The following is a 12,867-nucleotide window of genomic DNA, read 5'->3' as shown; positions in this document are numbered from 1 at the left end:
AATTCAAGACAATACCATAAGGAACATGAAGATCACCAGAATTCATACTAGAAGAATGGAAGATAGCTTTACCTTAGGGCTATGTTGTTATCAGAGACAATGAATCCAACATGGTTAAAGTTATGATGGAAGCAAATTTGCCAAGTATCGTATGTTTTGCTCACTCCTTGCAACTGGTAGTGAATGACGGCATACTCTGTCAGCATGGCGTGAGGGATTTGTTGGCGATTTGCAGATCCCTAGCATTCAGGTGTTGCATGTCACAAGAATGCAGAAAATTTAGATCTTCCGAAGCTAGAATCTATATCTTCTAGATTTCCACTAGGGGTGGAATTCTATTTTTTTCATGGCAGAATCTATTTTAGAACAGAAAATGGCTCTGGCTGCATATGCTACAGAAAATAGTATTGCACAGCTGTCCCTGGTTGAAGAAATTACACAATCAATCTTAAGCAACTCTTTCTGTTGTGATACTTAACACCCGTATGGTACTGTGGTCGTGGAATAAGCAAGATGATAATCAACAAATTTGTACCACGAAGACAAAATTTGCAGGAAGCAAATCCTTGCCAATTGCTCAACCCCCACTTAAGGACAAGTTGTTTTCTTTTTGCCGGCAATATTATACAACGGTGAAAGAAATGTTGGAGGAAGAAATAGGGAAGATTGCACCTGGTGAAGACGATTTATCACACAGCAGACAAGAAATTCCTGAAGCTAAATCAAGATTACCTCAGGGTTTTCCCCAGCAAGAGCAGTAAATTTGTTAATTTGTTATCAATATACATTCCTTTAACCACATCAAAGGAAATTTGAGCAAAGAGTGGTGCTGTACTGCTCTTTAGGGAAGACCCCGTACCCACTCCACCTGTGCAGGAGCGTGCATCTTGCTGACAATGTACACCAGCGTTGAAACCGGGTCGGGTCATCCGGGTCTGACCCGGTTTACAATTTATCCAGGTCTGATCCGGATTTGGATCACGTGAGAAACGAAATTGTTCGTTTGACGACGTGGAAACTTATAAACGCTATCGCGTAGCTCTTTCGTGAGTCATGCCCACTTATCGCAATACCAACATACGCGAGGGTAGCTATTGTCAGCAGGTGAAGACCTTTTTTTTTTTTTTGGTCTTCAACCTACAGCTAGGCTGAAGTTGCAATATTTACTCAACACGAATCGAACGCTCAAAATGTAGACTCGTTCGCTCGCTCGAGACTAGCCGAAACACGTCTCGGCTTTAATCAATCCGGATCACATCCGGATCAGTGGGTCATCCGGGTCAGCAGTAGTGACCCGGTTTCAACGTTGATGTACACAGAGATAATAGGGACTATTTCATTATTCTGTGATGAACTTGAACAATTTTTGAGTGAGCCACTGGTGGATTATGAAGCTGGTAGTCCATTCAAGTGTTGGCACAAGAACAAAAACTTAGCTCCCTTTACTGGTACAAGTTGCTAGGAGGTTTTTGAGTAGTGCTGCTACATCTCTTCCATCTAAGTATGTAACTATTTTTATCAAGCATTGATAGTTACTGAAGAGCATTGCAAAATAGAATTCTTCCAAAGAACACAGAGACACTTCTGGAAACTTCAGTTTGGGAAAGACAAGTAACTCTGATGTGCGATGTTGTGTATGTGCATGTAAATTAGTAATACACCTAGAGTGTGTATATTCTCAATTCTTAAATAACTTCAACAATTTATATGCTTATACATATCATATCAGCCACAGGCTTCATTTTCTTCCAGTGTATCAGTGTATCTTTTATCTCTATATCAACTAAATGTCATATCAATACACCTCTAGTTTCAGTATACTATGGATCTAAGGACCTTTGTGTTAAGGACCTAGTTGGTAATAATTCACAAGCTCTACTTCAAGAGCTCTTTATTCCACAGCTAACATTACAAAACACTATCAATACTGTTCACTGAAGACAGAGCTATCAAACTGTGCAAGTACTGTCTTTGTGGCTGGCAGAGAAAAAACAGGACTGCATTTTTGACCATAACTCGTGCTACTGTTGGCCAAAAGTAAAAAGCCAAATAATTTATACAGCCATCTAATTCCAACAACACTAGCTAGCTGAGACCATCTCCCAAAAGTACCATTGAAGAGCAAAAGAAACCACCTAACTATGTGCCAGACAAGTCAACATATACTCTCCTAGTGTGGGAGAAAGTAATAATGAAAACCTACAACAGATTGAGAAGGAAATAGACAAGGAAATAGACAAGGAAATGTTGTGGTGTCAACTCTTCATTGTTCCTTCATGCATAACAGAATTGTGTAAGCATGAAGTATTATAACAAGCATGAGGGTAGTGCTAAAAGCCGGAACGGAATGGGGCACGCGCCAGGTTAATAAATCGTTTTTTTGCAGATTGTATACCGTTTCTTACCATTACATAGTGACTAGAATAGTGCTGAAAGTTAGTTTTCTTCTACTTGTAGGCATGCTAGAAATCGCTTGCTCGAAGTTTCTATTTAATGCCCACTGCACGAAAGCGTTTTGTAATTACATATGCTGAAAAACTATCATTTAACCTGCTACACTATCTTGTAAGCACTGTAAGCATATGATTCACAGCCACTAACATGCACTGTGGTTAACTCTCGTAAATTATTGCCCATGCTGGCAGACTTCAGAAAACCATCTTCGCTGTTACTAAAGAGTTGGACACGATTATAACATGAAAATACTACAGTAGTTTACCTTTTACAATGATAAGGAAGCAATTCTACATCAAGATTTCTACATCAAGATTAAATAGAATTTGATGGATTGGTAAGAGCACATGCCACGTGGCGGGCATTAAATAGAAACTTCGAGAGCGCGATTTCTAGCTTGCATATAAGTAGAAGGAAATGAACTCTAGCACAATTCTAGTCACTGTGTGGCAGTTGGAAACGATGCAAAATCCGTCTCAAACGATTAACGTACTTGGCGCGCGCCCTAATTGGTTCCGTTCCATTCCGTTCCGGCTTTTAGCACTACCCCAAGCATGATGTCCTACAGTTAATTCCACTATTTATCACACTGTGTTTCATTTATAGTTACACTACACACTGAGTTATATAAACTCACACGAATGTATACAGGTTCACATGCACATATTACACACACTACACACAACACAACACATACTCGCACTAACTACACCACACACACAACACACAACACACAAATTACTTCATTTCTTTTTGGCTCACTCACTACTCCCACATGTTATTAATTTCCTGCCCTGTGTATACTCACATGTAATCATCTGGTGGTAGACAGAACTGTGTAGTCCAGGACAGCTCAATGCCAGTATGGGTATGGCATTGACATCTATACAACTCAGAGTTTATGTCAGAGACATGCACTAGTGTCATTGTTATTTGCCTTTTCTGACTCTCAAGGTTCATCGAAACTGTTATTTTATAGCTAAAAACATAATCTCACTTGTGTTTTTGTAAAAGTGCTGTAAATAGTAATCTTGTATAGTCTAGTTTTATTTTATGTATAGTAGTGATGCACTGATTAATCAGTAAATAATCGGAAATCGGCTTATCAACCAGATTCCAGCAATATTGGTATCAGCAAATCATTTAGCTGATTAATTTTATCAAATACACAAAAATTTGGAATTTTCAACTAGAGTAGGGACCATAGCACATCGATAAAAAGTACTGAAACAAGCTGGAGTAGTGCATGATATTAAATTACAGTAAAACAATAAGAAGTGTTATATCCCTACTGTGCATTTCCACTATGGTATCTTGAGCACAGTAGGGATATAACACTTCTTACTGTTTTACTGTGATTTAATATCATGCACTACTCCAGCTTGTTTAAGTACCTTTTATTGATGTGCTATGGTCCCTAGTTGAAAATTCCATGTGTACTTGTTGGTTAACTTTTTTTGTAAAATTAAATTATTATGACTGGTGAACCCACGCATACCGCATCAAAGAAAGAAACAGCGCCGTGTGTCGCAGCTACCAATTATTGTCTGAAAAGTGAAGTATCCATTATGCTTCGTTATCAGTTATGTTCAACCCGTTACACAGCATTACGAAAAAAGAACTTTTCAAAAAACACCTATGCAGTCAAAGTACCCACTATGAAAAATGCGGATGATTTCTATTACGAAGGGAAGCCATCACGTGCTACTGCCAAATCGGCACTTTTTGCTGTCAGCAAAGATGAATGGGACACAAAGGAGGACACTGGTAAGTCCATGAAGAATGTATTGTATGTACTACGGTATGCCAAAAGGTTCCTCTCAGGCCGAAGCTACATCGAACAGCGAAAAAATCAAGCTCGTAGCCTTAGCCGTTATCAAGTACGCTTGTCTGAAGGCATCAGTCAGTTACTCAATCAGTAGAAAATTCCGTTAAATAATTTTTTTATAAAAATTCTGTGGCAACTTGTTGAAAACGTTTCGGGTCGATCTGAAAGCTTATTTAGGCTTCGTTTTACTTAACCAATACTGTTTCATCATCGTCAGAGGAAACTGAGGCTAGTTTTGAGTGATGTTTTTTCATGGGCCACGCCTACTCCTTTGTGGTCCCTTCTATACAGTACTATCATACTGTATGATGACCCTGATGTTATTGTTTTCATAACAATAAGACAAAAATAAAGGGCAAAATATGTACGAAATTTTGGTAAGCATACACATCAGATTGGTTATTGGTATCAGCCATTATGTGAATTTCAAAATCGGTAAAATGCCTTATCGGTATATAGTGTAGAGTAAATTGTTAGGACCTATCCAAGCAGGTACACCATACATTTGGTTCTGACCTAATATCCTATTTCCTGACACTATATTATTTCATTATTACAATTTTGCTAATACATACTTACTTATCTCATTAGCCATCTCATTAGCCACCACAATTACATGTTAGCCACAAAGTATTTCCATGTCACAAGTAAATTATTCTATTTATTTATTTATTAAGGCTTTACAGCACAAGTACTGAAGGATATTGTATTAAGTATGCTTGAAAAGGAGCAGAAAGGAGAAAAAAGAATCCATGACTGGACTTGGGCAGCCTCAAACCTGTAGCCATCAAAATTATTTATTTGTACTATAATTATGGAAGTGATAAAAGCTTAAAGTATTATGTGTAGGTATGTACTGCTTACCACTACATCCATCCAGTTCCTTGTTACACAAAAAACCAAAACAAAACCTCTTGGATCAATTGTGACACAAGTAGCAACCAACCAGATGATCACATGTGAGTGTACATAGGACAGGAAATTTTAGTGTGGGCAAATGAAATGAAGTATTGAACTACTTTACATTTCTTGCTGGCCCACTCCCTACTTCATTTCATTTCTTGTTAGCCCACTCACACTCCATGTATGTGTGTGTGTGTGTGTGTGTGTGTGTGTGTGTGTGTGTGTGTGTGTGTGTGTGTGTGTGTGTGTGTGTGTGTGTGTGTGTGTGTGTGTGTGTGTGTGTGTGTGTGTGTGTGTGTGTGCATGCGTGTGTTGTCTTGGTAAACTACTTCTATTATACAATCACTAGTTCTTCCTTTTATACTTGCACATACACTGCTTGAACTTATTAATCAAACAATAGGGTTAGAAAATCGTGGCATGTGAGCAATGCTTTAAAGTTCAATAGAAGTTTCTTATTCACTAACAGAAGTCTCTTATATAGTACTGAGAGACTTGTTGTCTGTGAGTTAGCTAACTGCTGCCAAGGTATTGAGGTAATGGTTTCTTACTTCCTAGAAAACACGCTGCATTGTAGCTGGATGTTATATCCGACCAAGTGGTGACGACTCTGCTTTCACTTCTATTTTCAATCACGAGAGGGGTAAAGCAATTGTCCTGAGGCTACTCATCTGATTGTACACCAGCACAACTTACACCCTTTTCATATGGCCACCCAAAAGTGGGTTCAACCCAGGTTGAATAATCCACATTCAACCCAGTTTCTGTTCACAAGCAATCATCACATGGTGGCATTAACCCAGGGTTGAATGTGAGTTCAACCTTTTAAGTGACCATATGAAAGAGGTATTAATGGCTACTTCCATTGGAAAACCTGGTTTCGTGGTTACTACAATGAAGTCATAAACTTAATTAGATTCCTTGGTTGCTTATTGAAAATGGATTATAGTCCATTTCAGTGCAAGCTGAAGTAATCAGGTATGGTAATGAATACCAATTTATTATGGGTTGCGCAACATCCGATGTCCTTTGGGAGGCCTTAAAATGTATTGAAACCTATGAGACTAAGATCTTTACACTTCACGGGAGCCCAAATCATACCGTTTATTCTTATTATAAGAATGCACTTTTATAGCAGCCACTATACTACAACGATGACGTGAAAATTGGAAAGATACGCTGTGTTGTGATCAAGAAATCAGCAATCTTGTGTCAAATGGTAGTGATATCTTAAGTTTTAAAGCCTGCATCTTTCCTAAAGTGAGGTATTTTTACTCTTATAGTATAAAGGATCATTAGGCAACAAAACACGGCCACTAAACCTACTGTAATGGGTGAAATTATCGCCTAGTATTGATAGAATCACAGCGATGAAAGATTGCCTATTTCCGTGATAAAATATTGCACAGCGTTGTTCTCAGCCTTGTAGAAACATAGTAGCAAAGTTTTTCTCACTAAGCAGACTTTCTAGATGCTGAAAACTGCTTCCTTGAAACTGAGAGCAGTAGCTACTATAGTGAAGTATATGGCTAAGTGTCAACAAGAAAAGTTATGAGTTGTTGAGTGCCCATGGCGTCACAGCAGTGTGAAGAACAGGTGTATAGAAACTGTTACAGTTCGAAGACAATCAAGGAATGAGTGCCGGGATAACGATGGCGAATTGTCACACGGCTTGGTTTCAATTATGGACCACACCTACATTACAGATAACAGAAAATAACCATTCCACAAGGAAGCTTACCCATCTAGGTCTTTGCTAACAGACGAAACAGGCGTAAAGCACTTATGCACTATAAATAGAATTTTCTGTCATATTTCTGGATTTGTCCGTTTGTCATAACAAACTTAGCTAGCAAATCTCACATTTGATCATTGATTTGCTATGCTCTTCCAAGCATATTCAGGCTAATAGCCTGCAGTGGGTGACCAGCTGCCCAAGCCAATACGAGTGTAACCAATGGCTTCCTTTTACAAGCATGCCTAAAAGAATTCGATTATGGGACGTAGAATCTAACATTGTATGCTAGAGGTCTTTCTGCTGGCAGGTCTCTAACATAGTTGGTTCCAAAGATCAAAGCATACTATGCATGCCATTATCTAAAAGAAGTTTAGCTGATGTAGTGTGTAGAACTCACAGAGAAACACAGATAATTCGTAAAATTTCAGTGGGGAAGATAAGTTATCTTTAAATTGGTTAATATCATCCAGTTCAACTAATGAATTGGGTAGAAAATACGTTAGGAAAGAATTTACAATTAATATGTATCAGTTCTGGCAAAATGAATAGTGAAGTGCTGGTTGTGTCCACAGGTAGATGATATAAGAAGTGCGAGGGCAACTGAAATGTCAACATGACCATGTAAACAATTACCAGATGTAAGAAATTTCTTCAGTGTTCAAATAATGGTCACTTTTAGGGGTTCAAGCATGGTAATTAGTCTGATTACACCACTGTGGTAAGAGATATCATTTGTAATGAAACGAGTAACACTGCATTGAACTTTTTTCTATTTAGTATAGGATGAGTAACAATTGGATTTCACTGATTCTGGACACCGGAAGAGATTCATTTGTAAGAAGGCTTTTACTTTGATAGTTTTGCTACAAATATCATTGACATGTTCCTTCCAAGTTAAGTGTTCATCTCTCACTACCCTCAGTTATTTGTTTTGCTGTATTTGCTGACTGTGGATTTGGTGTGCACCCTAGTAATAGTTAGGCACTATCTTTGAGGCGTAAATGTGGTACTAGAATGACACAACATAGAAACCAAGGCTGAGGTCATTTTAACACGTCCTATGAAGCACTTTTGCTTCAAAGTCTCTGGTACACTGTATTGGTGTTAGAAAATGGGCAGCAGTGGAAAAGAATATTGTAAGCCTGTCATTGCTTCACCAATTAGTCAGTGAAGAGTTTAGAAGGATGCATGGAAACTCTGCTTGAAAGTTTACCAGCCACATATTTTACTGTTATATGCTGTGATTAGCTTGGTGGCATCAATAAGTATTGTATCAGCTCGAGCAAGAGATATGATGTCAAAAATTTGTTGCTTTCTCTTTCTACGCATGTTACTTGGGCATAATTCACAGTAATGATAACTGCTATGAAACTTTATAAACTTTAAGGAGTACTCTTTAAGCCAGTCCATGTTAGTGGTTCATACCACGAAGCATGACATTAATCTGCAGCAGTATAAATTATCACTCACATATGATATCATTTATGTGCTAATCTAAAAAGCAAGGAAGACAGTAAGGAAGGTTGTCAGAAACAATAGTACAAAGAAAACATCAATTACAATTATAAACTGTAAGACTTCATGGTTAGATAAAGGCAAACACTGCTATCAAAGCTATCACACTTGAAAACTAGGTTTACTCAGTTTGCAAAGCAATACAACACTTGTTAATGGCTACAAGGCCAGAAATCATTCAAACTCTTCTGCCTACCTCACAAAAGGGCTCTCCTCATACCGCCTGTTTTTTTTAAATACCACCATACCATCTGGGCATTACAGCCTCCCTGTGGGCTTGTTTCATCCCATATTTAGAAGGTAACCAGTAGGGCTGAGCAATAGTGAAATTTTCACTGTCCGAACGAATCAAGACACTGTTCACGATAGATGATAGTAAAACGATAGTGATAATTCACCTATTTCCTATTAGTTGCATTCAAAGAGAGTTGTAAGGAGGGATGTACCCATGCATGTATTTTGCTTAAGATATTAAACAGCCTTTTAGACTGATTCTTGTTCCAAAAAGTTATTATTTTAAAGTATTTTGCAGATATTTCTCCATATTTTACTTGTTAATTACTGTCCGATAGTAATTTTCAAGCGATATAGGCGATACCGATAGTGATACTATCCCGATATTCCGATATGCACATACTATCCCCCAACCCTAGTAACCAGACATGTGACAATGTTTGTAGGCAGGTGCTGATGTAGTCAGCTAACTAAACTATGTAAACAAGTTTGTTTGTGGTAATTTGTAGCTGAGGTTTGCTGAGCCACCCAGGTAGGTAAAAACAGTGGACCTGGGGACCAAGGACTCGGGACCAGGGGACCCACGGAAATCCAACTCTACTTGGAATTTTATACACCTCACAGTATATTCTATACTTGTACTAGGTACTTCTGCAAGTAGTCTTATATGGCCAATCCACTTTTTTTCTCCCCTCGCGGCATCTTGCACGATGTTTACACCAATTAGAAATTATAAGCACCTCTAAAAGTGTCTGAAGCTGACTGCATTTATAGGCCACTGCCTGCTGCACAGTAAGCATACTAGTCTATTATGCCGCCTAGCTACTAGGGTAGTTTAGGAACATTGTACAAATGCACCATGACGTATGAAGAGCTGCTGGAACTTGCTTAGCTTGGCTTAGCTGGTAATTGTTCGCCTGCTGCACAATGAGCATGCTATTCTATTATGTCACCTAGCTACTAAAGTTCAGAAACATTGTGCAAACAAATACTCTGGGGAAATAGCAAGTGACCTGTAATTAATGCAGTCAGCTTCTGACACTTTTCAGAGGCGCTTATAATTTCTAATTGGTGTAAACATTGTGCGAGATGCTGCAAGGGGGGAAAAGGCTTGGGAAAAAGTGGATTGGTCATGCAAGACTACTTGCAGAGGTACCTGGTACGAGTATAGAATACTGTGAAGCCCAAAAAGAGTTGGATTTCCGTGGGTCCCCGGTCCTTGGTCTCCGGCCTCCGGGTATTTGGTGCTTTTGTTGAGGTAAATGGCAGTTACTTTAATACTAATGGCTTTTACATTAATACCGTGATACTTTTTAAGGAAGGTATACCATTTGCTATTTTTCAATACCGCCCAGCACTACTCACAACCAATGATATTGTCTACTACCTGAATTTCTATTCAATCATAGATAATATAGTACAGGGATTTGCAACAGTGACGTCATTTCTGTAGGAACTATTAGTTTTATGTACGGACAATCCTCGTTACGGGTTTGATGGGTCTTGGTTACGGGCTCAGAATCAGCCTCGCTTCACGAAATATAGCCTTCATACAAATCTTCAGTCATTGGGGACTTAGTTGCTGCTTAAAAAATTCTCGTATCTTGTAACAATCATTAGTAATAGCGCCACAAAAATGATTGGTGCCACTCCTGAGCAACCATAGCGAAGAAGTTTCGGCTACAAACCGCCGTGATTTAATTTAATAACACTCACTTAATCTAATAGTGAATAGAAACTGTCATGGTAAATTCAAGAAGAAATAAAGTAGAGTTAGTGAGATATCGCCACTCAAAGTCCCTACCCGTAACGAGGATTGTCCATAGTGACGTCACTGTTGCAAATCCCTACTTGTACTATATTATCTATGATTCAATGCAGTTGTAGGTTAAGATCCCTGTGTACACATATAATATGGTGTATGGTAGGTGCACGCCCCCCACTTCAGCTCTACATATAATAAGCATACCAATTTCACGGAAAGATCCCTTGAAACGGTTAAAACTTTGAAGGCACTTAACAACGTCAGGTGCAATCAAATCTGCGAACAAGTAGCCCTACAACAGAAAGGGGTGCGCGTTATATAAAACAAAACAATAGAAAGAACAGTGCACGCGTGCATATTGTATAGTGTGCTCGTCTCTTACCTCTGTAGTAAGAACACTTTTAACTGACTGCTTATCCATAACGCTTTCAGTTTGTGCATACCTCCATGAGTCAAATTACGGCGAGTATATCGGAGAGGGTCCGGAAGACGTGCATCTGTTACTATTTAACCGCCAAACCGGTTCGAATTAGCTATAACCATAGATAATAGAGTACATAAACGCGTTGCACCTCCATTCATCACTGGTGGCGGAAATGGCAGATCTTGATGCAGAAGTAGATCAGGTGAAAGCCGATGTTCAGCAAGTACGCGTCCAGAAACGCGAAAGGCTTAAAAATCTCGATTTCTACCTGCTGGATAATTCCATTCGCGAGAGCACAGTAGGTCAGCTTCGCAGTCACACGTTACAAAACAAGATCGACATATTCAATGAAGTTCAGAAGGTACGCGCGAAGGACATGATCGTCGCTTCTTTCGCCCACATGACTCGAGTAGACGATGATTTTGTGAAGTGGTTGAAGGAGCGCGGTGAAGACTTCAGCAGGTTTTTCTCCTTTTCCGAGGTGTCCGAAGGAATCAAAGATGATGTTTATGACACGGAAACGGTTCCATTCCCGCTGCAAAAGAACAAGTTATATGGGATCCCCAATCCATTCTTTGAAGTCGATCTGGCAAATGATGACGTCGCTTGGGGCACCAAGTTTACAGCAGAAGACATGGCTCAACTTATTTACAAGTGGATGAAGTGGACGTACGAGAACATCGACAAGAATGCACGTGTAGCAATTAACTTTCGTGACATTCCCTCTGTCATGCAAGAAGATCCGAAACGTTTGCTCTACATTGTGAAATTCCTCGCCAATTTGCCTGCAGAGCACCGTCCATGGTCACTTGCATTTGAAGATCCCATGGGAGAATCTCTTCCAGAAGAGTTAGAAGCATGGACAGCCAGCATTCGGAGGACCATGACTGCAAATGGTTGGAATGACGGAAAAATACTTGTGCACATTCACCAGAAGTGGGACCTTCAAACAGCTTCACAGCTTGACTGCCTTAGTGCGGGTGCAGACGGTGTGTGGGCCAGCATGTGTGAAGAAGGTGCTTCAGTAGGTCATGCTTGTGCATCGGTCACCATGATGAATCTAGTTCGACTAGGAAATACGAAGATTTTGCAAAAATTCAACTGTACTAAGCTGAGAAGTGTTGCCCAGGCTATCACCAAGATTACGACTGGTAGAAATCCACACCCTAAGCAAGTACTTTATGGAGAACGTGCTACCGACTTGGTATTTGGAGGATTTGGCATTGGTGATTTTGACTTGGCTGAGTTCTTTGGCATTGAGACACCAAATCGCATAACCACTCTTGCATCTCCAGAAATGATCCGTGATAGGCTAGAGCATTTCTTTGGTATAGACCCACAGTTTAATGTAGATATTGGCTTGAAAATGAAAGAGAAAATGCTGGAAGATCTTCGTAGTGGCAGGAAAGAAGAATACAATAGTGAAGTGGGTATTGCTGTCCTGTTTGACCGTGCCGGTGGACAATGTACTAAGAAAATGTGTGATGTTATTGCCAAAGTAGATCTGAAAGCACCCTATCATCAAGCCCTGGTTAAAGAGATCCGTGAGGAATGGGACTTTTGGGACAGTAAAGATCGCATGCAAAAGGATGATCGCCTACAATTTGACAACTTCTACCATGGCTTCATGCAACCATACTTTGGGTGTTACAGATGTGTCACTACCAAGAAGAGTCTGAAGGCATTGGATATGGATGAAGATGGTTATGTTGATTGGAATGAATTCCTTCTCTTCATCAAATGGGCTTTACGTGAGTACCCTGATGTGTCTGATGCTGATGAGTTGATGAGTATTGTGTTCGAGAAGGCACTGGTTCCAGCGATGAGAGATGAAAGGGTGAAAGCGAAAGCATTTAGTCGTGTAGTTTACTAGTTTGCAATAGAATATACATATTAATTTTGTGCTACAAGAACACAAACTGCATGACCATTAGTGTTTTGATAACTATTATATATCCTGTATCCTATATTGAAAATGTTATTGTCACAATATGCAGTTGTACTGA

At 39.4% G+C, this 12,867-nt stretch overlaps 2 protein-coding genes across 2 annotated transcripts in view; one reads left to right on the top strand and one right to left on the bottom strand.

Annotated features, from left to right (window-relative positions):
• Nucleotides 1-10,966, bottom strand: part of LOC136249199 (probable serine/threonine-protein kinase DDB_G0271682) — a 27,973-nt gene extending 17,007 nt beyond the window's left edge. The window contains exons 1-2 of the mRNA XM_066041154.1: nt 10,820-10,966; nt 10,642-10,729 (exon numbers count right to left, since the gene is read on the bottom strand). Of these exons, the coding sequence (XP_065897226.1) occupies nt 10,642-10,729; nt 10,820-10,858 (127 nt within the window). The 5' untranslated portion in view covers nt 10,859-10,966. The remainder of the gene's footprint in view (nt 1-10,641; nt 10,730-10,819) is intronic.
• LOC136249200 (uncharacterized) lies at nt 10,941-12,867 on the top strand. The gene has a single exon (XM_066041155.1). The coding sequence runs from the start codon at nt 11,034-11,036 to the stop codon at nt 12,732-12,734; it is 1,701 nt and encodes a 566-aa protein (XP_065897227.1). The 5' UTR covers nt 10,941-11,033; the 3' UTR covers nt 12,735-12,867.

This window comes from Dysidea avara, chromosome 3 (genome assembly GCF_963678975.1).
Source record: "Dysidea avara chromosome 3, odDysAvar1.4, whole genome shotgun sequence".
NCBI classification, from domain to species: Eukaryota; Metazoa; Porifera; class Demospongiae; order Dictyoceratida; family Dysideidae; genus Dysidea; species Dysidea avara.
The sequence above is the reverse complement of the archived record's forward strand: the minus strand, read 5'-3'. Positions and strand labels throughout refer to the sequence as shown.

Coding starts and splice junctions, on each gene's coding strand:
- LOC136249200 (XM_066041155.1), top strand. CDS start 11,034: ATGGCAGATCTTGATGCAGAAGTAGATCAGGTGAAAGCCGATGTTCAG.